The 27,188-nt window shown below is 35.8% G+C and overlaps 1 protein-coding gene and 5 long non-coding RNA genes across 8 annotated transcripts; 4 read left to right on the top strand and 2 right to left on the bottom strand.

Annotated features, from left to right (window-relative positions):
• Positions 1-641: 641 nt before the first annotated feature.
• On the top strand, positions 642-4,587 carry LOC124439029. Its single transcript, XM_046989225.1, has 10 exons — positions 642-1,961; positions 2,033-2,303; positions 2,379-2,576; positions 2,647-2,968; positions 3,206-3,538; positions 3,642-3,764; positions 4,008-4,036; positions 4,121-4,186; positions 4,338-4,405; positions 4,484-4,587. The coding sequence occupies exons 1-10, from the start codon at positions 1,600-1,602 to the stop codon at positions 4,518-4,520; spliced, it is 1,809 nt and encodes a 602-aa protein (XP_046845181.1). The 5' UTR covers positions 642-1,599; the 3' UTR covers positions 4,521-4,587.
• A 9,773-nt stretch (positions 4,588-14,360) lies between these two features.
• On the top strand, positions 14,361-26,798 carry LOC124439042. 2 transcript variants are annotated; one of them, XR_006946253.1, is made up of 3 exons: positions 14,361-14,391; positions 26,428-26,459; positions 26,640-26,798. It is a non-coding gene; the product is annotated as an uncharacterized LOC124439042 (long non-coding RNA). The 2 variants fall into 2 exon arrangements; XR_006946252.1 differs by lacking the exon at positions 14,361-14,391 and having other exon boundaries at positions 26,313-26,459.
• Positions 19,469-20,573, top strand: LOC124439038. The gene is made up of 3 exons (XR_006946247.1): positions 19,469-19,818; positions 20,346-20,480; positions 20,544-20,573. It is a non-coding gene; the product is annotated as an uncharacterized LOC124439038 (long non-coding RNA).
• On the top strand, positions 20,606-22,425 carry LOC124439040. 2 transcript variants are annotated; one of them, XR_006946249.1, is made up of 4 exons: positions 20,606-20,643; positions 21,154-21,200; positions 21,848-21,863; positions 22,265-22,425. It is a non-coding gene; the product is annotated as an uncharacterized LOC124439040 (long non-coding RNA). The 2 variants fall into 2 exon arrangements; XR_006946250.1 differs by lacking the exon at positions 20,606-20,643 and having other exon boundaries at positions 21,081-21,200.
• LOC124439039 lies at positions 22,132-22,566 on the bottom strand. The gene is made up of 2 exons (XR_006946248.1): positions 22,401-22,566; positions 22,132-22,260 (listed from the first exon to the last, which is right to left on the bottom strand). It is a non-coding gene; the product is annotated as an uncharacterized LOC124439039 (long non-coding RNA).
• On the bottom strand, positions 25,490-26,026 carry LOC124439036. Its single transcript, XR_006946245.1, has 2 exons — positions 25,958-26,026; positions 25,490-25,799 (listed from the first exon to the last, which is right to left on the bottom strand). It is a non-coding gene; the product is annotated as an uncharacterized LOC124439036 (long non-coding RNA).
• Positions 26,799-27,188: the final 390 nt, after the last annotated feature.

Raw genomic sequence — 27,188 nt, 5'->3', positions numbered from 1 at the left:
CAATCAAACCATGTCATTCATGACATTTGAACGAGAACGATTCAAATGACTTCATGACATTTGAACGAGAACGATTTTTTCTTTGCATGTTTGATGCATGCGAGACTTTGCATACAGTGATATGTAGCTTAAAAAATGGCGTATTCTCTATTTAAAGTAAGGGTTACATAAAGAAGAGCGCCATGACCGCTCCAACGTCTGCGGGAGAACGGCTCATTGACTATTTCGTTGTTTGCGGACTTGACAATGTGTCCGGCTTGGAACCCGACCAGCTATTAGGTATGATACTTTACGACGGTTTTTCTAAAACGGTCGAAGTTAGAGTCATTTTAACACGTGTGTGTGATAATCTTATTTAACATTTGAAATGAGAATGCTACTTTGTAGTTATTGTATAGAAAACGTATCGCTGCCGACCAAAAATTGTCAACATGTTGAAATGTGCGACTTGAACAGCTGTACATAGATTGACGAGTTTACGTATTTCCGTATACAAATTCTTGTAATGAAAGTTCGTTACAGTTTTGTTTAATGACTGACTAATCATTCGAGAGGTTTTATTTCAATTTAAACTTACCCTTCAAAGCAACAATTTATTGCGTTTTGACACGCGATGTTTATCGTATCTTTTACTTGCTTAGGCTAAGATTATGAATTCATGATAAAGATCGCGCTCTTTGATGCGACGTTTGCTCGCTGCGACTTCGTGCTGACATTCACAAATGCGCGAATGAAAGTCTTTTCATCTGATGCGCGATATATTTTTTGCTACTTTGGCTAGCAATATTGTGATACATCACACAACATCACACTATCACACTCGAATGACGTAATGTCCGCAGTGTCGCATTCGTCTTTCTCCAGAAAATACTCGATGAAAACTCTCCTCACTGACAATTTACCCCATTCCGTTTATTTTTACGTGTTAATACTCAATAATTCGAGCGAAATCAGTTTACAAAACGCTTGCAAATATCGAGCAAGAGTCTGTCATTATACATTTTTATTTACAATTTTGCATGAACAATTATATAATATGTCACCTATAGCAGTGTAGCTAGGTTTTTAGCCAATTGCAATCGGGATTGAACAATATACATTATAATAGTATTTCCCATGACTTCTGACTGGGAAAAGCCAAAAGTTATTTCTCACTGGATCACTGGGGAAAGCCGAAATCATTTCTGACTAGGAAAAGCTGAAAATATGTCGAAGCGCAGGCGTAACAATTATCAATCGGTTGACGATTTGCGAATAGATGTCAACTAGGAACTACATCAAGAATATGTGGGGTCGAGGATATTAAGTGATATCCAATTTATTAATTTGAAAGTCTGCAATGATCTAAATGTTGACGTAATTCTGTTTGTTCTTGTTTTGAAATATTGGTTGTCACTTGTGTGCTCTATTGCCAATGTTGCGTCTTCTTTGCTTGTACTCCCCGTGAATGTACGTAAAGAAGTGTTGGCTTTGGTATGTCCCAATTTAGAAGAAGAAGATGGAAATGTTCTTTTACAGTCCGCTTCTAAATTAAAAGTTCCTAGTACAACCGATAGGAAGTTGCATGTATTTACACCTCCATCCTCCAAAATAGCTGGAATGTTATTAGGCTTTCATTATGAAATGATTGTGGATATTCTGGGATTTTGTCCCCTGCCCATTGTATGTGGAACAAACAGACTTGGAAAGACAAAATCTTCAAAAGCCGCACTAAGTCTTGTAGGAAATGGATCAAACTTCTTTTCAGCAGTAAGGGAAAGATTCATCCCCAGGCTATGCAGCAGATCAACTTTGCCTCCCGTGCTCGACGACGTTAAGAGCGCCACAGTTATTGAAAATGTTGCGGTCTCTTTCTACAACAGTGGCAAAGACGGGACATGTGTTTTCGAAGCAGCTCCTCGAACCATTCCGATGTTCACAGTCAATTGGGAAACTTTAGAGGGATTGAACAATGACCCCAGGTAGATTTTTCCGTATTTATGGAAGAAGTTTCCTTTTTATTGCACTAATGTAATTTCTTCACGTGCTTTAGAGTACTTGGAAGGCTTGTCCTAATTCCCTTTCAAGAAGGAACAAGAAGTCCTCTCGGAATCGAGAATCAACAGAACGCAGAATTCCAAAACAATGTAATAATGGAAAGAGGGTCTAGTGCTTTTGGGACCATGGTGGCAATTAGCAGATCTGTTGAATACCTCTGCATAACGCGAACTAATGAGCTCTGTCAACAATTTGCCATTGAAGCACCGAACATCGACGACCGCTGTTTAAGAAATCATGCACTTTTGGTAGCATTTGCTGAGAAGGTAACTGCCTTATTAACCACATAACATGAAAAAATTGAGCAATAGCCAATGACAACTTGCACAATTATAACATAGGTGATACGGCTGGCAAATATTGATGATCTCTATCCAAGCAATGCCATCGCTTTTTTCAAACAAACAATCCTGCCAGTGTGGATGAAACGATTCCAGACAAACCAAGCGCAAGTGTCTCATGCAATGCTTCAAACAGAACAGCCAATTATTGTGGACTTAATAATGAAGTCAATAGAGCACAAAATATCTTGCAAAAACGTTTGTAATAAATTTCGTAGCCCATAGACCAAATTCATAAAATAATAATTGTGACATTTCTCATTTCTAGTTACTCACTTGCGTAAATCCAAAAGTGACATTTAAGTCAAGCTCAAGTGGAGTAAGACTAAATGGAGTAGCAGTGGCACTGAAATGGTTCTTTGCCTTGCTAAAAGATCACGGTATTCTGTTTCCGAATGAAGAAAGAGTGAGACAAGAAATTAAGTCTCTCGACATTGGGGTGGTCAATGGGCGAAGCCAGTATTTCAATGCAAATGCAAATGGTGAAAAGATCAGCAGAGGCTCAGATGGAGTAGAAACTGCTTCCAGAAACTGCGTAATTATAAAACAATCTGTATTTGGAAGTGAGAATTGGATTGTTTTTTCGGAAGGTTAGCATTCTTAACAACTAATTTTATACAGATGGAAGCAAGTGCGAAAAGATTACAAATGGAATAGACTGGCTATTCTTCAGTCATGTTATGTTAGTTTCAAAGTATTATCATTATCAGCTTCTTTAAAAATTTATTTAAGAACAGATGCTATTTAAAAAGAAATCTAAAGTGTATATTGACTAAACGTGTGATTGTCATTGAAAAGCCAAATAGTAATAGTCATTATTTTTTTAGCCTTCAACATCTTAGATACAAATATCGCAAGAGACAGCTTGGGGTCCACCGCCGAAACCAGCATAAACGATTCAAACACAGCGTCTACGTCTGAAATGGAAATTGGTAAACGCAGCAGACCGTCAACATCTGGAACCAGAAGATACGAACCAAACACACCGTCCACATCCGACAATCAAAATGGAAGAACAAACACATCACGTGACGAAAATGCAAACACCACGCAAGACTCACCCTTTGAGTGTGGTGGCACAACACCTGACGGACCTGACACACAATCAATATATGGTGCTGAGTCAACAAATTTAGATGATAGTGGCATTAATCTGGAAGGTAAATACACTGATAAAAACTATTATGCTAAAGATTCTTCTATTTGTCTCATATCTAAAAATTTTTATCATACTAACATTTTGTTTTTATACTGTCGTATTAGTGGAGCTGGGAGAAGTGGACAGAATGGATGTTTTAAACACAGTTAGTGCATCAAAGAAGAAGAGATGCAAGCAAATAGGGAGCGAACTAGACATGTTTAAAACAAAAAAGTTTAAGAACAAAGGTATATAATTAAAAAAGTATTGTGTTTTGTGTAACGTGTTGAGAATAGTATGGTTATGAAAAATATAACTTCTCACCGTATAAATGAGCTATCCTGCCATAAGATTACCTAATTGGCTAGCAAAACAAAATATGTGACAGTTTGCCTTCATCATTCATTATATGAAATATGATAACAAGGCAGAAGTTCTCTAATAAATCAACATGTATATCTCTAAACAATTGGGTTTTTTTTTCTTTGCAGCCAAATACAAGTATTGCTATTGCAAAAAGGTTTGAAAAATTATGATTCGTTTTTTAAGAATAAACGTGTACTTTTTATCATAATATACTATCATACTTTTCACACTTCATTAGGAAAGGTCAAAGGACGAAGAAGACGAAATGATTGTTTGCGAAAACAGAAAAAGAAAAGCAAGAAAGGTTCAATATTTTTTATCGTTTTATTAATTGATTCGCCTCCTGCTCATTTTGTAAAGCCAGGCCTTATATCAATAAAAAATACAAAGCGTTTAAAGATAAAATATTGAGTTGTTTAGTAGATGTAACATGTATAGTATTCTTTCAATTTTAGTGTCCAGGAAACAATTATTACCACATGGTCTGTTTGAAACTTAAAGCTGTACCAGACACCGATCCTTGGTAACAGAATTAGACATTAGTTTCGTATAGTGAAAGACAGTATTCAAACTGATGGATTGAATGTGATTTCTTTTTAAGGTTCTGTCCCAGTTGCCGAGGAACTAACAGCAAGTGATCAGTAACTGCCATATATGTACATAATTTAATTGAACGTTTAATAAAACTTGATTTTGGAATACTAATGATGAGTGTTTCTATTTAATATAACTTGGTGAAAAAACTAAGAATTGTGATGAAGTTCTTCAAAGGGATGCACTTCAACACAACAGACTATACCTCAAAACCCAATTAAGATGAGACAACTCGATTAATCGACGATACCTTAATGCGTTAACTCAAAAGTGAATGATTTTAGCTTTCTGTCATATGAATGAGGGGTAAAAGGGTTTTTTACCACTCTTGTAGCATCTAACAGTGTATTTGTTTTAGAGCACTCAGTATTTTCTTGAATCTAGTAAGCGCGACAAAAGTCTATTCGAGCCAATGGTTCAAGCAGTCAAAGCCATTGTGTTTCCATTGATCTTTGTGGGGTTTCATTTTGGGAAGGCAGTGTTGACAATTGGTGTTCAGTTGCCAGATCGTAAATTAAGTTCATAGATTAGTAAACTTTTGACGAACACTGAAATATAGTTTAGTGAGTTTCTTATAAATTTTACGAAATTTTTAATAAAAAAGTATTCAATTTTAACGACTGGACTGTAATACCTCGACAATGGTCCAAAATCATTGAAAATTTCTGATACATTGTGATACATTGTGATGTAGTGTGATGCATTGTGATGTAGTGTGATGCATTGTGATGCATTGTGATGCATTGTGATGTAGTGTGATACATTGTGATGCATTGTGATGTAGTGTGATGCATTGTGATGCATTGTGATGTAGTGTGATGCATTGTGATACATTGTGATGTAGTGTGATGCATTGTGATGTAGTGTGATACATTGTGATGCATTGTGATACATTGTGATGTAGTGTGATGTAGTGTGATGCATTGTGATGTAGTGTGATGCATTGTGATACATTGTGATGCATTGTGATGTAGTGTGATGCATTGTGATGCATTGTGATGGATTGTGATGCATTGTGATACATTGTGATACATTGTGATGTAGTGTGATGCATTGTGATACATTGTGATGCATTGTGATGTAGTGTGATACATTGTGATGCATTGTGATACATTGTGATGCATTGTGATGGATTGTGATGCATTGTGATACATTGTGATGTAGTGTGATGCATTGTGATGCATTGTGATACATTGTGATGCATTGTGATGGATTGTGATGCATTGTGATACATTGTGATGCATTGTGATGCATTGTGATACATTGTGATGCATTGTGATGCATTGTGATACATTGTGATGCATTGTGATGCATTGTGATACATTGTGATGCATTGTGATGCATTGTGATGTAGTGTGATGCATTGTGATACATTGTGATGCATTGTGATGCATTGTGATACATTGTGATGCATTGTGATGCATTGTGATACATTGTGATGCATTGTGATGCATTGTGATGTAGTGTGATGCATTGTGATGCAGTGTGATGCATTGTGATGCATTGTGATACATTGTGATGCATTGTGATGTAGTGTGATGCATTGTGATACATTGTGATGTAGTGTGATGCATTGTGATGTAGTGTGATGCATTGTGATGCATTGTGATGTAGTGTGATACATTGTGATACATTGTGATACATTGTGATGCATTGTGATGCATTGTGATACATTGTGATGCATTGTGATGTAGTGTGATGCATTGTGATACATTGTGATGTAGTGTGATGCATTGTGATGTAGTGTGATGCATTGTGATACATTGTGATGCATTGTGATGCATTGTGATACATTGTGATGCATTGTGATGTAGTGTGATGCATTGTGATGCATTGTGATGTAGTGTGATGCATTGTGATACATTGTGATGCATTGTGATGTAGTGTGATGCATTGTGATGCATTGTGATGGATTGTGATGCATTGTGATACATTGTGATGTAGTGTGATGCATTGTGATACATTGTGATGCGTTGTGATGTAGTGTGATACATTGTGATGCATTGTGATACATTGTGATGCATTGTGATGGATTGTGATGGATTGTGATACATTGTGATGTAGTGTGATGCATTGTGATGCATTGTGATGATGCATTGTGATACATTGTGATGCATTGTGATGTAGTGTGATGCATTGTGATGTAGTGTGTGATGCATTGTGATGCATTGTGATACATTGTGATGCATTGTGATGCATTGTGATACATTGTGATGCATTGTGATACATTGTGATACATTGTGATACATTGTGATACATTGTGATGCATTGTGATGCATTGTGATACATTGTGATGCATTGTGATACATTGTGATACATTGTGATACATTGTGATGCATTGTGATACATTGTGATACATTGTGATGCATTGTGATGTAGTGTGATGCATTGTGATACATTGTGATGCATTGTGATGCATTGTGATACATTGTGATGCATTGTGATGTAGTGTGATGCATTGTGATGTAGTGTGATACATTGTGATGCATTGTGATGTAGTGTGATGCATTGTGATGCATTGTGATAACAAACGATGACGAACGCTGTAGTGTGACGTTACGTAATGCATCACAAACTTTTATACTGTTTAGCCAAAAAATATATCGTGCATGGTATAAGTCTTTTTTATACAATTTTTTGTTTACGAAGGGTTGTTAATTAACAAATGGTGTTTGTTGTTGGTTGCATGGATTGTGAAATTTGATGGTGATTTTTTGCATGTTGTGTCGATCTCATATTACTGTTGTTTCATTATTACCATTTGTAATATGTGAAGGTTGAAGATGTTAAGTTTACATTTTATGTATTCCAAGATTATTATGTGCAAGCTATTTATATCAGATTGTGTTCGGACAACAGCCAATTCAATTTCAAGATGCATTGGTTGCCAAGCACTCTTCACAGTTTGACAGCACGATGTTCCATATAATGGTTTAGGTAAAGGCTAAGGTTAGGGTTGGGAGCTATGGTCAAAGTTAGGCTTACAATTAAATTAGGGGTTGAATAGGGGCTGAGTTGTTTGGACCAAGTTATTGAATACAGTTGAATACAGTAATTGACTACTTTCAGGTTATTACAGTGGCTGTTTTGAGATCCAAGCTGTTGAAGTTATTGTAGTCATTGAAGTTGTTGTACTCATTTTTTAACATCTTATATGTAAAATATTATAACATTTAATTTCTCCTTCATACTTGATGTAGTTGCTTTGTTTAAAGCATATTTGATTTTTGCCAATTTTTTGTGTTGACAGGTGTGGTTATTTGAGATTTTTTGTTTTGACAATTGGATGCATTAAGTATTCTCATTGGAAATTGACTGTTAAAATATTCTGACTGTTGGGACACTTATTCATTTATTTGATGATACAAGTTTTGCCTACATAATTTAATTCAATTACCTTCATCATCATCATCATCAGCCGTTCACGCCACTGCTGGCAGATGGCCTCCACAACTTCTTCCACTCGATTCGGTCTTTAGCTCTCCTCATCCAGGTCTTTCTAGTTTCCTCTTCGATCTCGTCTCTCCATCTTCTCTTTGGCTTTCCTCTTCCTCTGGTGCAGTTTCTTGGGTACCATTCTGTTGTCAATTTGGCCCATCTGTTGTTTTCCATTCTTGCCACATGGCCTGCCCATCTGCCTTTCATTTCTTTTGCTGTTTGATGACATCTTTCACCCTGGTTCTCTCTCTGATTACTTCATTCCTGATCTTGTCTTTTAGCCTGATATTTAGTATGCTCCTCTCCATGCTCCTTTGTGTGACTGCCAGCTTCCTTGATTGGTGTTTTGTAAGCGCCCATGTTTCTGCTCCGTATGTCATAGATGGTAAAATGACAGTGTCCATTATTTTCCTCTTCAAACTGTTTGATGTTCTTCTCCTTTAGACTGTATTGCCCGAATCTTCTCCATCCGACATTGATTCTTTGATTGACCTCAACACTGATTTCATTTCTTGGTTTAACATTTTCCATTACTCCTCCACCTCCTCCAACTTCTCTCCAACTCTGATCACTCTTCTTTGCTTCCTCCTTGCGATGTCATTGCACATGATCTTGGTTTTTCTTATTCATTTTCATACCATCTTTCTTTCCTTCTTCATTCAGTTTCGTCAAAGTTCTTGAGATCTTCCTCTTTGTTTGCAAACAAGATGATGTCATCTGCGAATCTTAAGTTGTTCATTACTCTTTTTCCAATGGTATTCTTTTGAAGATCTCTTCAATGGCAGCAGTGAACATGATAGGTGACAGTGTATCTCCTTGGCGGACACCTTTCTTTATCTTGATCTTTTCGCTCAGCTTTTCTGTTCTTATTTGTGCTGTGCCTTCTCTGTATGTTTCCTTTATGCTGTTTATGATCTTTCCTGGTACTCCGTGTTTCGCAAGTGATTGGAATACTGGGGCATGCTTGATGGAATCGAATGCCTTTTCGTAATCTACAAATGCCATGAACAGTGGTTGTTGGTACTCGTTGGTTTTCTCGAGTATTTGTCCTGTAGCATGCAGGTGGTCTGCAGTGGAGAATCCTTTCCTGTATGCTGCTTGCTCTGGGGGTTGATGTTCATCCAGAGTGCCACTGATTCTGTTCTTGATGATTTTCATGAACAACTTGTAGATGTGGGATAGCAAACTGATGGGGCGGTAGTTTGCAAGATCTTTCTTGTCTCCCTTCTTGAAGAGTAGAATAATGATGGCGTTCTTCCACTCTTTTGGCACTTTTTCCGTCTCAATGGCTTTGTTGTAAAGATGCTGAAGTTTTTCCATTAGGATGTCACCTCCGGCCTTTATCATCTCTATCACCACAAGATCTTCACCGGGTGATTTTCCGTTTTCATCTGATGGATTGCCTTCTCCACTTCACATTTCATGATTACTGGAGTCTCTTCTGCTGGTCTCAACTGAATGTTTTGGGAGTGATCTTCGTACAGTGCCTGATAGAATTCTGCACATCTCTCGAGGATTCTTTTTCTGTCTGTTATTACCTTTCCATCCTTCTCCTTCAGTGCTTGAATCAGAGCCTTCTTTCCATCTCCTGTTGTGCTCTTTTCAACCCTTTGCCACTTTCAACTTCTTCTCTGATTCTCTTGGTGTTTGCTTCTCTCAGATTTTGTCTTGTTTTCTTCCTGATTGTCTTGCACAGTTCAACATAACCTTTGCCGACTCCCGACTTAACACACATAATTTAATGTAAAGTACATATTATTATTACATCTAAAACAATTATTTATTTGTTAAATCATTTTATGCTAAATGAACTTTCCTTCTTTCCTCAACATTCTCCTGCAAGTCAAACAATGACATTAACATTGGTTGCTTTCATAGCTAGAAATGGGAAAAATATGACCTGTTGGGCCCGGAAGAGTGAACTTTTCTTCCCAATTTTTTTTGACTGATGTTTTATGTTTTTTAATAGTACTAGAAAGCAATAACTTAACAATTTTTATTTGAAGTAAAGGGCAACTCAACTGAGCAAGCCATATGCAGTGTCAACAATTTTGCTCAAACAGCTAAAAGATTTTCCATTTTGTGTTTCTTCATGTTGCAATATTGCAAAATGTCAAGAGTGTTTATATCCTTGCATTTCATAAATTCAAGTATTTCTTTGGTTTCTTTTGTAGGTGATTCACATCACGTTCCACCCTTGAAAGGTCTTATCGGGCAAAGACATTAGCTCATTATCCTGATCATGTCCCCTGGAATCCATTTGATGAACATGCAGTTTGCATGGTATGATTTATGCTTGGTTGGAAACAACCAATTTTTCATAAAAGAAACCTTGTTACTTTGCTGAAGGGGGACTGAGCTTGAGAAGCTGAGGGGTCTGAGCAAGGGAAGCATTTAGCCATTATATTGTTTATTTAAAACGAGACTCTGTTTTGTAAATTGTTGTGACTCTAGCAACATCTGTGTGTGTCATAAGGGAGAAAGTTTTCTTCAAACCTATGCGTCACGTGTGCATGCATTGTGAAATTTCACCACTTAAACTTAAGACTTTGTTATAAGTTTGAGCATTGATGTCAGAAAGCAGTAACATAACGAATCTGTAAGATTAGGAAGCCGTGATATTACGTACAAAGTTTTAACTTTAGAGCGTTGTATCTTGCATTGAGAAGCCGTAAAACTTGTAATCTGTTTCGTGAGAAATCTTCAACGCGAGAAAGTTGTAACGTTTGAATCGAAATCGTAATGTTGGGAAGGCGTAACTTAAGGAAGGCATCACATTAGAAAGTCGTAACTATCGAAACCTCTGACATTAGAAAATCGTTGCTTTTAGAAGAGGTAACTCCTGAAAGTAGTTGAAAGAAATTTATCGACCTCTAACATTCACAATTTCGGTTTCAAAAGAAAAACAAGCATGAAACATTTTAATATATTTTATGGCCCATGAATTGATTTAAGCATTTTACAGGGGGCTTAAATTGTCATAAACGTACCAAGTTTCATAATTTTTGTTATACTTCCAAGTTACAGCGCCTTTATTTATTTATTTTGTTGAAAAATTCTCTAGTTTCAATTCTTCGAAATTTCTCATTTTAATTATCACCTTTACTTTAGAATCCTTTCGATACGAGAAACCGTCGGGATTTGAGGTACTTTATACGATATATTGAATTTAAGTTTTATAGCGTTAATAACTCTCATCTGTCCATCGTAACTTTGCTATAATTCTATGGATAAATTATGTTTTTATATATAACAGATTATTGATGATCCTACTTCACCTGAAGGTGTTCAGCAAGAACGACGTATGAAGTTACTGTCGTTAATTAATAATATAGCCCTTGATAAAGGGTTGGATGTTCAAAATTATAAATGTCATGGTTGTTCCAGACCAATTGGAATGAGTATGATCAATGAATTCTTGACTTGTTATTTCCTAATAACTCAAATATATTTATTTTCAAATTTCTTAGCTTAATAAATGTTATCTTTGTAGAAACTATTATAACAAAGTACATAATCCCTTTTTTCCGTGAAGCCCATGGATGCGTTCGTTCATGATGAAAGAGTCATATTGTATAAGGAGGCTCTCGTTCATCACGAGAGAGTTATGAGAAAGTTACGTTGTAAAAGGTAATAAGTAAAAAACGTATAAACATGCTTAGTGTTTGTTTAAGTTATAGTTCAAAAAGGCAGAAGTTGTTTGAACCTTTGAAGTATCCTTGGACGTTCTAGTTTTTTTTATGAGAAGAATTCTTGTAAAGAAAAAGATAAATTTTGAAAACCAAAGAATCCGTTTTCGGTCCATGCCTCCAGATACCCGAGATAGTTGAGCACTAGAGCGTCGCATGTTAACTAAGGGAACCACATAATCCTTGTTTGTTTTCCATGAAACATATGGATGGTTTGCTCGTGATACATGAGAAACAGTAAATGGGAGAGTTAAATCAGAAAGATATAAACCGATAAAATTGGTATAAAACTTGTTTAAGGTTGTCTTTAATTATAAGTGTCAGAAAAGACAGGGTCGTAAGAAGTTAATTGAAACATTGCTTGGTTTGTTTTATGAGAAGAAAACAAAAGATAAAATTCGAAAGCAAAACCCCGTTTTCGGTCCATGCTTCCCGATACCTTCTTAAGCGCAAGGCACTAGAACGCCGCATGTTAACGTTTCGGTAGGAGATTTCGGCCCCTCCACGCTATCCTACTTGGGAGATGCCAATAGCAAGCTTCCGCCCATCAGACCCTGAGATCACCTGCGATAGGCTTTGCTCAGGGTACGCAGGGGAGTCGCCACCACCGAAGTGAGGGCCCTAAGCCACTGCATACTATATCGCACCCAGCTTCCACTGCTACTTGACATCTACTATATGAAGTTTTAGCTTTATATATATATACCAAAATTTAAAGGCCTACGAAAGTTGTGGGATGATTGTTATCGTTAGTGCGCATGCCCAGATGATTTCTTTGATAATTTGCTACTAAGTGAGTTAATTGACACAAATGTAGTGCAAGTACATATAGTTGGTCGTTGTCATGACTATGAACAATTACTCGAGTGGACTGCGCATGCTCGAGCGCATGCGCAGACGATTTCTCTCTATTAAATTGTTACTAAGCATGCTATTTACTTCAAAATTGGTTCTAGTAGATGCAGTTGGTCGTTGCCATGACCACGAACTTGGGTAGCTCGTCAAGTTGATTGCGCATGCTCAATAAGACTGCGCATGCGCAGATGATTTGTCTTAAAACGTGTGACTGAGCGAGCTAATTACTCCAAAATCGGTACTAGTACATCCAGTTGGTCGTTACCATGAGCTTGGAGAGTTTGTGGAGTTGACAACGCATGCTCAGATTCTCAATTAATTTGTGACAGAGCGAGCTCTGAAATTGGTGCTTGTAGATGCGCTGAGCAAGTTTTCCATCATATATTTTTGCATGCTTTTGTCTACTTAAGCTTGTTTTTACAAATGCATGTGAAACTCGTCAACACTTTGTTACGGCACTCGTAATATCCGTGACAACGTTAAAAATGTTTTTTATTTTTCTCTACAACTTTATATCTGCATATTGCATGTCATATCCAAGCTTTCCTTTGATTTGACGGGAAATGGTTTTTATTCACTCTTACATCTTCTGCCTTTATAATTAGTCGATCTGTATTTCTAAACTAATATTTACAAATGCCTCAAGAGAATCTTTTTATTTTATTGGCTCTCTTCTACAAATACAATACCATGTCCGACTATTTGATTGCACGAATTTTGTAATTTGATCACTTTTTGACACATGTGTTTACCATGGGAAAGTTGGATTGCTTAAATGTACGTAGTTGTTTAGACTAGTTGGATCCATAGTTATCCTGTAATGTATACTCTTGTGAAACACCAATGAGCATACGTAGTGTGTCTTCTTTAACCTCTATTCTTGTTCTCCACTTCATCATCTATCCATATTTGTTCTTTTAGTTCTCAGCTCAACGCAACCCTTGTCTGAAGTTCCTAAAGCCTTGATCTACCCAAGAAAGATCTCTGGTGGTAACATGTTAGGTATGGCTAGTGGTTGGTCATCGTCATTGAGCCTTGTGACACTAGTTCAGTAGACGTTAATTGTCCTGAAGACGTTGAGGAGGTTGCTAGTAAAGCGTCGCCTAAACCAGAAGTTAGTTTTCATGGTATGCTAACGGATTACGCAAACGTTGTTAGGAAGAAGTTCACATCAAATGGTTATGGTCTCGTTCCATCGTCTTCTGAGGTTTCATGTTCATCCTGTATCTTTCACCAATGTTACAAATACTTAGTTTTTTTATGCTTTTTGAAATTGTCGTTTTTATGACTATTATTTTAGAGCATAGACATTGAAGAATCTTGTGGTAGTACAGGTATTTTCAACATTTTTGTTGAAAAATTTCTAGTTTCAATTCTTCGAAATTTCTCATCTTAATTATCACCTTTACTTTAGAATCCTTTCGATACGAGAAATCGTCGGGATTTGAGGTACTTTATACGATATATTGAATTTAAGTTTTATAGCGTTAATAACTCTCATCTGTCCATCGTAACTTTGCTATAATTCTATGGATAAATTATGTTTTTATATATAACAGATTATTGATGATCCTACTTCACCTGAAGGTGTTCAGCAAGAACGACGTATGAAGTTACTGTCGTTAATTAATAATATAGCCCTTGATAAAGGGTTGGATGGTCAAAATTATAAATGTCATGGTTGTTCCAGACCAATTGGAATGAGTATGATCAATGAATTCTTGACTTGTTATTTCCTAATAACTCAAATATATTTATTTTCAAATTTCTTAGCTTAATAAATGTTATCTTTGTAGAAACTATTATAACAAAGTACATAATCCCTTTTTTCCGTGAAGCCCATGGATGCGTTCGTTCATGATGAAAGAGTCATATTGTATAAGGAGGCTCTCGTTCATCACGAGAGAGTTATGAGAAAAATACGTTGTAAAAGGTAATAAGTAGAAAACGTATAAACATGCTTAGTGTTTGTTTAAGTTATAATTTAAAAAGGCAGAAGTTGTTTGAACATTTGAAGTATCCTTGGATGTTCTAGTTTTTTTTTATGAGAAGAATTCTTGTACAACTACGTACATTTAAGCAATCCAACTTTCCCATGGTAAACACATGTGTCAAAAAAAGTGATCAAATTACAAAATTCGTGCAATCAAATAGTCGGACATGGTATTGTATTTGTAGAAGAGAGCCAATAAAATAAAAAGATTCTCTTGACGCATTTGTAAATATTAGTTTAGAAATACAGATCGACTAATTATAAAGGCAGAAGATGTAAGAGTGAATAAAAACCATTTCCCGTCAAATCAAAGGAAAGCTTGGATATGACATGCAATATGCAGATATAAAGTTGTAGAGAAAAATAAAAAACATTTTTAACGTTGTCACGGATATTACGAGTGCCGTAACAAAGTGTTGACTAGTTTCACATGCATTTGTAAAAACAAGCTTAAGTAGACAAAAAGCATGCCAAAAATATATGATGGAAAACTTGCTCAGCGCATGTACAAGCACCAATTTCAGAGCTCGCTCTGTCACAAATTAATTGAGAATCTGAGCATGCGTTGTCAACTCCACAAACTCTCCAAGCTCATGGTAACGACCAACTGGATGTACTAGTACCGATTTTGGAGTAATTAGCTCGCTCAGTCACACGTTTTAAGACAAATCATCTGCGCATGCGCAGTCTTATTGAGCATGCGTAATCAACTTGACCAGCTACCCAAGTTCGTGGTCATGGTAACGACCAACTGCATCTACTAGCACCAATTTTGAAGTAAATAGCATGCTTAGTAACAATTTAATAGAGAAATCGTCTGCGCATGTGCTCGAGCATGCGCAGTCCACTCGAGTAATTGTTCATAGTCATGACAACGACCAACTATATGTACTTGCACTACATTTGTGTCAATTAACTCACTTAGTCGCAAATTATCGAAGAAATCATCTGGGCATGCGCAGTAACGATAACAATCATCCCACAACTTTCGTAGGCCTTTAAGTTTTGGTATATATATATAAAGCTAAAACTTCATATAGTAGATGTCAAGTAGCAGTGGAAGCTGGGTGCGATATAGTATGCAGTGGCTTAGGAGCCCTCACTTCGGTGGCGACCGCACTCTCCCTGCGTACCCTGAGCAAAGCCTATCGCAGGTGATCTTAGGGTCTGATGGGCGGAAGCTTGCTATTGGCATCTCCCAAGTAGGATAGCGTGGAGGGGCCGAAATCTCCTACCGAAACGATAACATGCGGCGTTCTAGTGCTTTGCGCTTAAGAAGGTATCGGGAAGCATAGACCGAGAACGGGGTTTTTTGCTTTCGAATTTTATCTTTTTGTTTTCTTCTCATAAAATAAACCAAGCAATGTTTCCTTTAACTTCTTAGGACCCTGTCTTTTTCTGACACTTATAATTAAAGACAACCTTAAACAAGTTTTATACCAATTTTATCGGTTTATATCTTTCTGATTTAACTCTCCCATTTACTGTTTCTCATGTATCACGAGCAAACCATCCATATGTTTCATGGAAAACAAACAAGGATTATGTGGTTCCCTTAGTTAACATGCGACGCTCCAGTGCTCAACTATCTCGGGGTATCTGGAGGCATGGACCGAAAACGGGATTCTTTGGTTTTCAAAATTTATCTTTTTCTTTAAAAGAATTCTTCTCATAAAAAAAACTAGAACATCCAAGGATACTTCAAATGTTCAAACAACTTCTGCCTTTTTGAACTATAACTTAAACAAACACTAAGCATGTTTATACGTTTTTTTACTTATTACCTTTTACAACGTAACTTTCTCATAACTCTCTCTCGTGATGAACGAGAGCCTCCTTATACAATATGACTCTTTCATCATGAACGAACGCATCCATGGGCTTCACGGAAAAAAGGGATTATGTACTTTGTTATAATAGTTTCTACAAAGATAACATTTATTAAGCTAAGAAATTTGAAAATAAATATATTTGAGTTATTAGGAAATAACAAGTCAAGAATTCATTGATCATACTCATTCCAATTGGTCTGGAACAACCATGACATTTATAATTTTGACCATCCACCCCTTTATCAAGGGCTATATTGTTAATTAACGACAGTAACTTCATACGTCGTTCCTGCTGAACACCTTCAGGTGAAGTAGGATCAGCAATAATCTGTTATATATAAAAACATAATTTATCCATGGAATTATAGCAAAGTTACGATGGACAGGTGAGAATTATTAACGCTATAAAACTTAAATTCAATATATCGTATAAAGTACCTCAAATCCCGGCGATTTCTCGTATCGAAAGGATTCTAAAGTAAAGGTGATAATTAAGATGAGAAATTTCGAAGAATTGAAACTAGAGAATTTTTCAACAAAAAAATGTTGAGAATACCTGTACTACCACAAGATTCTTCAATGTCTATGCTCTAAAATAATAGTCATAAAAACGACAATTTCAAAAAGCATAAAAAAACTAAGTATTTGTAACATTGGTGAAAGATACAGGATGAACATGAAACCTTCTCAGAAGACGATGGAACGAGACCATAACCATTTGATGTGAACTTCTTCCTAACAAGGTTTGCGTAATCCGTTAGCATACCATGAAAACTAACTTCTGGTTTAGGCGACGCTTTACTAGCAACCTCCTCAACGTCTTCAGGACAATTAACGTCTACTGAACTAGTGTCACAAGGCTCAATGACGATGACCAACCACTAGCCATACCTAACATGTTACCACCAGAGATCTTTCTTGGGTAGATCAAGGCTTTCGGAACTTCAGACAAGGGTTGCGTTGAGCTGACAAAAACACTCTGTCTATTGCTGCATGAAGGCAAAATAGTTAATTGACAGTGTAGGCAAAGAAATTTATCAATTTCTATAGATATTATTGTGTACTACTTACAGTCTCTTGGAATTGTGTAATGTATGTCAAGAACAAGATATAAGTTTTATATAATGCTAACCCCTTCGAGCACTACTACTCTTCTGTTTTGCTTGAACAGCTTACAGCAACCAATACTAATTATTTATATGTACAAACTAACTTTTGGGAATTAAATGATAAACAACTTGATAAATCTTTGTATTTTCCATCAAGCCTTTGAATTTGTTTCTTTTATCTATTGGTGAAAAATATTCATGAAAGACTTACAAATCAAGTTTCTCAAAGATAGTATTTTGTACAAAGAAACTAAACATAATTGAAAGGTCACATGTCGAAGACAGAATTTGCTTCTTTGACTAAGTTGCTTGACCATGAGCAATTTAAATTTGTTTACAATTTGTTTAAAGAATTCTTTTTATTGATTTGTACTAATTCTTCATAAGACACAAAGAATTTCTTTGCCATCTATTTTTGCTTCCTCTACATTCAACTTCATTGTAACCAATGCATCTGATGTGAATTTGTGGATCACCTGGAATCATACCAAGTATGTATTTGGTGAGATGAGACAATAATATGTTTAACTTTTCATGCATATTAATGATATAATCATAAGCTATTGTTGAAGAAATATTTCAAGGTAGGAGCAAATCTTAGCACATTGTTCAACACACTTCTTTTATCTTGGTTTTGAAGTAGTAACCTGTTTACTATAACAATAAATACTTCACTTACAGAAACGCTAAGTAGTACTTTAAAACTGTTTGCATAAATCCAACTTTTCAAACCCATTATAATTGTCTACACTATACAGTCAAATTGAGCAGGCAAGTAGTTTAATAGTTATTTTTATTATACGGCATATACCATAGTTTTCATTAACTTTGCATGGCATTGCATTCAATTTCAACACAACTCTGTTGTAAACTTTCCCTTCATCTTTAAAAAATAAATATGAACAAATTCTGCCCCATTTTTGGGAGGTAAACTCAATTCAAATCAGGAGAGTTTAGCTTGATCATGATGCAAAACTGGATAAAAATCGGCAACTTTGCCACGTCTGGCGAGCGATAAAGTGAAGAACAAACAAGACTGGACCAAAATAACTTTAAATTAAAACTTAGTAGTAAAAAAAACTCTTCAAGTATTGTGTTAAAAACAAAATAGTAAAACTACTACTGTGCTACTTACCGGAGTCATGAAATGTTTCCTTTTCTGTCGCTATTTCACCATCCGCAAACACGGAAGCTTGCAGATTGTTTAATAAATAAAATTTTAAAAAAGTGTTTATGTTAGGAAAATAGTTCCGATATTTTCATAGATATAGTAGGTCTATACTCCCAATCGTGGTGGTCAAATCAGGGTGGGCGACAAAATTTTTATTTCATGAGCCCGCGTCTCTCCGCTGACTTTGACCACCAAAATCCGCTGTCACAGTGATATGGGTATCCCCGTGTTTTGGGTATCCCCGTACTTAAATCACTAGTGTTTTGGGCATCCCCCGTGAGGATACCCAAAACACTAAGACCATGGCATATGGCCGAAATAAATTAAGACCATGTAGCTTGAAACGAAAATTGGTATTTCTAAAAAGGACACGTATGGAAGTAATGACCAGACATTATAAAGGTGAGATGAGCAGCTATTGCTAGCTAAAATATTATGTATTTATTGGTATTTCATGGCATCTTGTTTGAATTACGTATGAAATGCTTCATAGATACCGTTGACATATAAATTTGTTGTTGTGATTTCCATTTTTTTTCATTCTGTATTGCGAAGTACATTGAACGTATACTTTTGAATAGACTTGTAATTTAACAGTTTTAGATTGTCTTGAGTTCATTCAAACATAAAATGATTTAACTAGGTAGTGTCAAAACTGTCAACAATTACGCACATTTGTAACAATGTCTTTTCTTGTGATATAATCAGACTTTTTACCCCTCTAAGAATACAACATAACAAATGTTAAAACAAATTGCAATATAGTTAAAAGTACTGATAATTCAGAAGAAGAATCGACTTTCATTATCAGTCACATAACACACACTTAACCTGTTTTACTTCTTTTGACCACAATGTGGATTACATTTCCATTTTATTTCTGCTTTTTAAAAATAGTTCGGGACATCAAGGCAGTGTTTATGAAACCAGCTCTGACAACTGACACATTCAACCATGTCATCTTCCTCCCTGACATATGGAAGGCGACATCTACAGTAAATTGGTATAAGAACCTTGTGTGATGTTTGTTCAGGGCTTGACATTCTTGGTACAGATGGAAACATATGCATTTTGCCTTTAGTAAAACAATTCCACAAGTGACTTCGGATATTCCTCCTTTGAAAGTTATCTTGCAGGGATCCTGTCCATAACACAATGATGTAGCAAAAGCAATGGCAAATATACCACAGTCATATCCATTTGTCTGTTGGGTGACTGGCTCAATTGAGATTTCGATTACATTTTCTGACTGAAGGTATAGCAGACTAGCAATTTCCTTTTAACTGTGTTACTAATTCCTGAGTACATACTGTCATAGAGTTTAACAGCATTATTTTGATTACAATGAATGTTACTAATGCATATCCAGTGATTTGCACCAGTGTGAAGAACTTGAATGAATTTACCTTTCATGACATCAAACTGTTGCACCATACCTAATATTGTTGCTTGGAGGCCTTCCATGCTTGGGAATTGTTGCTTCAACAAATTTTGGGCCTTGCCAATGTGAATGTCTGTAAGCAGACCATTTTTGATAATGACGTCTTCATCATTTTCATTTAATTGATAATTTGGTGTCTTCATCTTGCTTAGTAAACTCACATCCGACTTCCTTTCCTTCACAATCTTGCACTCATCTTCTTCACATGACTGCTTCCTTGTATGATCATGCTTGAATTTCTTTGATGGTATGCTTGTTTTTGTTGGTTTGCATCTCTTGTTTTGTTGCTTTTCCCAGTTCTTTTGAAGTTCCTGTACATGATATTGTCCTCCAAATTCTAGGTAACTTTCAGCTTCACAATAAGACAATTTTAAAATAGCCTGACTGAGAAGTGTAAGAGCTTCAGGGAAGATAACTTTGGTAATGAAGTCTATTCCAGAAGATGGAAACCATCCAAGAAGTTTACTTACAATAAGGTCAGATTGCTTCTCAGTAAATCCTCCAAAAAAGACATTTACTGATAGGTCTCTCTTTTTTAGGTTTGGAGCACTCTTGCTGAAACCTGATTTGAAAACTTCACAACGCCAGCATTTTCTCAGATTCTAATTTGTTTATTAAATCATTCTTAATGCATGAAAGGTGTAATAGAAGGGCACTTTTTCCATACTTTTTATTTTTCATCAAATTTTTGTAGGCCTGTTTGCTCAAAGACATTGATTCTTGGTTGTTTATGTCTGCTGGTTTTTGTTTGTGCTTTTTCTTTCATCTTTTCTTCCATCATTCCTTCTATCATCTTTCTTTATCTCTTCTATCATCTCTTCCTCTATCATCTTTTTTTCTTCTGTTTGTTTTTCTTTTTCTTCGATTTTTTCGATCGATCCTTTCTCTTCTTACTTTTGATCTTTCCAAATTTTTTCTCTTCATCCTGAGCAGTTCATTGCGAGTTTTTTTTTGTGCTTTGTTTGTTTGGTTTGTGCTTTTATTGTTCTCCTGTTTTAGAGCTTCAGGTTTTAATTGATTGCTGTCTTCCTGCTTTGTTTGTTAATGGATTTAACAACCTGCAAACACCCTATTTACATCCACCTCCATAACTTTATACGGGCCATTCCATTGATCTTCCAGTTTATGCCCTTTCTTTGTTTTCTGTAGCATGTTACGAAGCAAGACAGTATCTCCATCCTTGAATTGGCATACAGGTTTACCCCTTTTTCTGATACTGTGCTTGTTGTTTTCCTGGGCTTTTTGATGTTGGAGTCAACAATGGGGAATATGTTATCCCTCATTTTAGACATTTGCTCGACATGTTTTTCTATGGCTACTTCACTGTTCACATCCTGCATCAGCTCTGCAATGTCATTTTCCTCAGTGAGGTCTGTCTCACATTTCTCAGCTTCAAAGGGAAATCTTGGATTTCTTCCAAACATTAAATAGAATGGACTGTATTTAGTGGTAGCAGACTGATTTGTATTAATTGCAAAGAGTGCTCCTTCTATGTATTCATCCCATATGTCGGCTTTGCTATCCATAACTTTCTTGAGAGTTCTTAATAGAAAAAATAACAGAGGAAATTGGTCTATAAGAATACAAGTTAAGTATACATGTTAATTTAAAAGTACTTTTTAATCGTCTGATTAGTTCTTTCATCTTGGCCATTTGATTGAGGGTGGTATGCTGAAGTAATGCGATGATGAATTTTAAAAACTGTGAATAATTCCTCATTCACCTAAAACATATATTTTTAAGTAAACAAGCTAACCAATGTCATTCTCAATAATTAAAAAGAGTTTGTTATTGTAAGAAGTAACAGAATTTTGGTAAATCAAATTTACTGTTGATTTTTCAGGAAATAAGTCCTAAATGTAAGCCGTTTATAGCCCTTTTAGAGTGTTAATCATACTCACCAGACAGATCCATGAAAGAAATAAGAGTGCTAGTCAATTATTGAAAATATATTAGCTAATAACTATTGTATTTCATTACCTGGTTCACAAACTCTCGTCCTTGGTCTGTAATAATGTGGGCAGGAGAACCATGTCTGCAGAAAGTGGAATAGAGACCTTTGAGACCCTCGACATATTTTGTGAAATAGTCTGTTTGTGTCAATAGGAATTTGTTTCCCTTTTTTGATTTTGTATGTGCATCAATGAGATCAATACCAATCAGGTACCATACTCGAGGAACCACTTTGACTGAGTGAAGAACGTCACACGTACTTTTTTCTGCTGCATTACGCTGACATCTATCACATTGTTTTATCTAGGAAAACATCAAAGATTTGTAAAATATGATTGTCATTTTAAAATTTTCATGTTATTACTGTTGCACTTGTTAATATATTTTTATTACATTTATAACATTCTTCAATTTGGTTATTTTGTAATAGATTTATAGTTTACCATTACAACTGTGTCTTTGTAACAATCTGGCCAATAATATCTATCTCGTATCTTCTTGAAGGTATTGTCTCTTCCACTGTGGCCTGCGTAAGTTGCCGAATGGCATTCTTCGAAAACCCTTGACTTTTGATCTTCACATATAACTAAGCGTTTAACTGTGCCTTCTTTTGTCTTGTCCAAGTACAACAACGAGTCTAATTTTTTATCGTATTCAAATTTTTTTGAAAATTTGCGCAAAACAAGTTTGTCTTGCTTGGTAAAACACTCGGGATACACGGAATGTTTAACATACTGAAGTAGATTTTTATATTTTGTTGGATCCATCACGAATTTTTGAAATACTGAAATCTGGTTTTGTTTCGCGCAAAATTGTGTTGTTCCCGCTAGGGGAAATCCTTTAATCCACAGTAGGGAAACCCTGAAACAAGCGTAGGAATGGGAACAAGTATAGGGAAACCCATATCACTAGTGATTTGTGAACCCTGAGTGGTCGGATGCAGAGCCCTCTATAGTATAAGAGTTGGGACATCTATTGTTATCCGTTTAGCTTACGTTGATTGGGCAATATTGATCACCTGATCAATTTCCGCCATTTTGGTTCCTAGTTTTGAAATTTTAGCTTGTGTTTATATAGCAATTGCTGCTAGTAATACAGTATTTTGAGATAATATTGCGTTTTTATGGATAAGTGTGTAATAACTGATTGTTGAAGGCTACTAAATGTCATTACATATCGCATAAATCGAGGATTACGAAAAAAATGAAAGAAATGCCTTTACGTCGAACTTACGAAATTTGATTGCGTATGGTGATTGTTGTGCTGAACTGCTTTTGATATAAGGTTCAATTAACTGACTCAAGTAGAGAAACATTTTTGGGCCAAATAACATTGCAAAGTTCGTGCTGATGCAGTTTCAATAGTTTTCTTACTCCAAAGCTTGTTTTTTAATCGAAGATGATTTCTCATTATGTTCTGAAATTGGTCAATCTACAAACCTCTCAATTCTCAGCCACTTCCATACTAAAACAACTACACCAAATCACAGAAACTCTTACGATTTTCCATGTTGTATTTTGTATTTTTAGTTCATCATTTAAAATGAAGTAATTATAATTAGGATATTCAATGAAACAGCTGAGTACAATATATTTTGGTATTGAATTGTACAAATGTACCCTACTTCCGTAGCTCAAAGTAGAACATTACTTCTCTTCTAGACTTGTTGATGATATTTTAATTGTAGGTTTTGGTTTATAAGATCACAGAGGCATATCTCCATAATTTCAGCTATTTGGGCTTTTAATGTATATTACAACTGTTGCTGCCTTTCTCATATATATTAAAATATTGCTGGCTTTCTCATATATATTTAGGTGCTGCTAGCTTTTTGATATATATATTTCACTGGCAATGCAAGGCATAGAATTTGAACAAACGGGCTGAGCTCCTCCAACACACCCTGTTTGATCATTAAACACATATAGAAGTTTTGTCATTCCTCAACCAATAAATTTAACTCTTTGCTAAATTAAAGATTGGATCAGACTCATATGCTGTATAAAAGACTACAAACAGTAGCACTTATAGCAAACAGACTGTTCTTCAACAACAGAAATGTTTCATATTATAGAAATAATATATTCATTTTAAAGAAATGCTTCACCAAAATTTTCAGCAGAATCCTAACAAACTTTATTAGAAATAAACTTTAATACTTTATAAAGTGATAAAGGCGAAATAACTTCATATACAGGAATAAAACGTTTAAGGTCAAATGCATCTTGGTCAAATCATTGCATATTTCAATAACTAAAAGTAAAAAGTCTGTCATTTTCTGCTGAGCAAGAAAATTTTGTGATCTTTCAGAATAAAAAATATCATGCTTGGATTAAATTGGGGGGCATAAATCACTCAGTACCATTAAATTGTTACAAATCTTGAACACAAATCTCTCGGACCAAATCTGCATGATTACTATGATTCAAAGATTCGAACAAAGTCTTGTCCAAGTATTTGATAACACTGATGCCAGGATAACATTGCCGCTTGCCACCAAGCTTAAAGATCTTGAAAACTTGTTACAGGGTCGGAACATAAGCCGAGAAAACACGTTAACGTACGAAAAATACTTCTTACAATGGGTCACGATCAATTTGAAGCACGAACTAGTAAACCGCAAACGAAGATCAAACCAATGAAATTAAATCAGGTCTGTCGCAAATCGTTAAAAACGCAAAGAGCTTGCTATTATTCCTAACATATTTGATACTACCATGGAATAAGCTTAAATTGCTTTCTTCTTTGCATATAAACCCAATTTCCAATAGTATTATTATAGTTTCACTTTGCAAGTAGGAACCAAAATGGCGGCTCCGCGCTCGCCCCAGACCGTTTGTCCCAACTCTTATACTATAGAGGGCTCTGGTCGGATGGGGATACCTAAAATACGGCAGCCATTTTTGCCGGGGATGCCCAAAACACTAGTGATTTAAGTACGGGGATACCCAAAACACGGGGATACCCATATCACTGTGACACCGCCATGTTTTTGACCACGCGGCTGCGCGCTAATAATTTATAGTAATTTTGTTGACGTTCCCTCCAGGTCTTATAGAACTCAATGGCTTCGACAAGTCTAGGCATGTATAGTGAGTTAGCTTTCCAGTTGTTGTAGAGTTCACTGGTTCCAAACAAGCGCCCATTCGATTCAAAATAGCGACATTATCCATCGCTTCGCCTTTTTCTTTCTTCTCAGAAGAAAAGACATCTATAAACAAAGGGGAAAACCACTTTAAGTCAGATCACATTGAAGCATTTACTTACCAGCAGAGTGTTTTACAAGTACACGCAAGCATGAAACAAAACGTTTTTGCGCTATGGTAACGTGACGTCACACTTAAGGACTCAATGTGAGCGTTTATTCGGCTAATGAATAACGCGACTAAGAGTGAGAAAATAGTGTTTGTAGGCTATTTCTCTCGGGATTGTATTTAACAATGCGTAACATATTCCTGTGCCAAATATGAAGTTTTGTAAAAGAAAAGTTATCGTATTCCATGTAAGAAACCATGGAGGCTTAATACACGAATTGCACTGTTCAGCAGCTTGTTTATTGTACATATTGAGCGTGGGATACAATTTCATGTTATATCCTTCGCAGCATCCTACACATAAAGGACAGTTATAAATCAACAAATTTTGTGAGAACATAAAAACGGCCATATTTGGATCAATAAGTTCGCTTCAAGTAAAATAGGAAGAGTATGGCAGTTTAGCTGAATGATTTTTCCAATGAAACTTATCAACAACAAATTTTGCTTTCTTAAAACATGCTGGATCTCGGTTCAAACAATACTCGTGCAATCTGCAGGCATTATCGTAAATGACCAACTCTGGCGCTAAAGAAATAAAAATACATAAGCATATCATCAGGCACATTCGGTTATGTTACTGAACTGAAAACTCTGTCAGGCGACTAAACCGTCACGCAATCTGTCCGATTCACTGATAATACTCTGTTTGTAGCACCATAAAGGTACACGCATACATAACTTACCATCAGGAAAACGTGTTCGTAAAATGGTAAATGGGATATTTGGTGATTCGTGATCCCTCATATAGTCCTAAGCCCTTTGAAGATATCTATAAATACGAGAAATTGTAGTATAATATGAGCTCTGGAGTGGTCATACAAAATTTTGTACTCGTGGGTAATAAATTCTTCTTACTTCAGATTTTAATTCTTGAAATTCGTCCCAACGCAGCTTTGAATCACTGTACTTCTTCAATAAAGCTCGCACATTTCTCCTGTTGATGAAATTGCGCATTTCAAACCTAGTATTGGACAAAAGAAAACAGGTTGTTATTTTTATAACTATAAGCTGTGTACAAAACAAAGTGAGAAAAGTCACCATCATGCATAAAATGCTTTCTGATACGTAGATGAACACTCGTATTTACTAATTAGCAGACCTGTATATATTATATATTACAGATAAACTTCAAAAATACTTATCTTCCATCTAGCAATCCAGTATCAGACTCTCTTAAACTATTTGGTAAGAAAGTTTTCTGTATTTCAAGAGTTGTTCCATCCATCACCACCTTCTGGGAATTCTTCCACATAATTCACAAAAACTCATTGTCAAAATCAATATCAAGCAATCTTAATAAGAGAAAATTCAATAACTTAATAAAACAAGCGATCACTATCTCAATGGAATATTCATATTTTACAGCTGAAAATGAAATGATGCTTACCGTATCATGGCAATGATAGCGAGACGAAACTTGGCGTAAGTTATTTCCTTTGGGAAATTCAAATTACCCGAAGACACTTGCCTTTGTACATATGCAACATAATATTTGTACATAGGTAAACTGAACAAGAATAAAAAGAAAAACATTCAAAAGATATAGTGCGAGAAAATTAAATAATGGACAAACGTAGCTACTAATGCTTCGGCAAATTTTCATTAAAAGTACCTCGACGTCATGAAAAGCCGAATGTAATCTTTAGAACGGCATGAGATATTGCATATGATCCAAACCATACAATCCTGTTTTCAATGCCATCATAATGCTTTTCGTAGCACAAGAGGAGCAAGGTCTACAATACACTAAATAATTTATTTCAGTCAAATAATTATGAAGTGAAGCGTAACCTATAACAAATCAGAACTTACCCTTCACATCATGGATTGAACAAAAGTACGCAACTGAACACAAGTCTACGTACAACCATTCATCTTGAATAGAACGTTTATCCCACTCTGCACCACAAGAAC

Source organism: Xenia sp. Carnegie-2017, unplaced genomic scaffold (genome assembly GCF_021976095.1).
Source record: "Xenia sp. Carnegie-2017 unplaced genomic scaffold, XeniaSp_v1 HiC_scaffold_19, whole genome shotgun sequence".
NCBI lineage: Eukaryota > Metazoa > Cnidaria > Anthozoa > Malacalcyonacea > Xeniidae > Xenia > Xenia sp. Carnegie-2017.
This window is presented reverse-complemented; position numbering and strand designations above follow the sequence as displayed.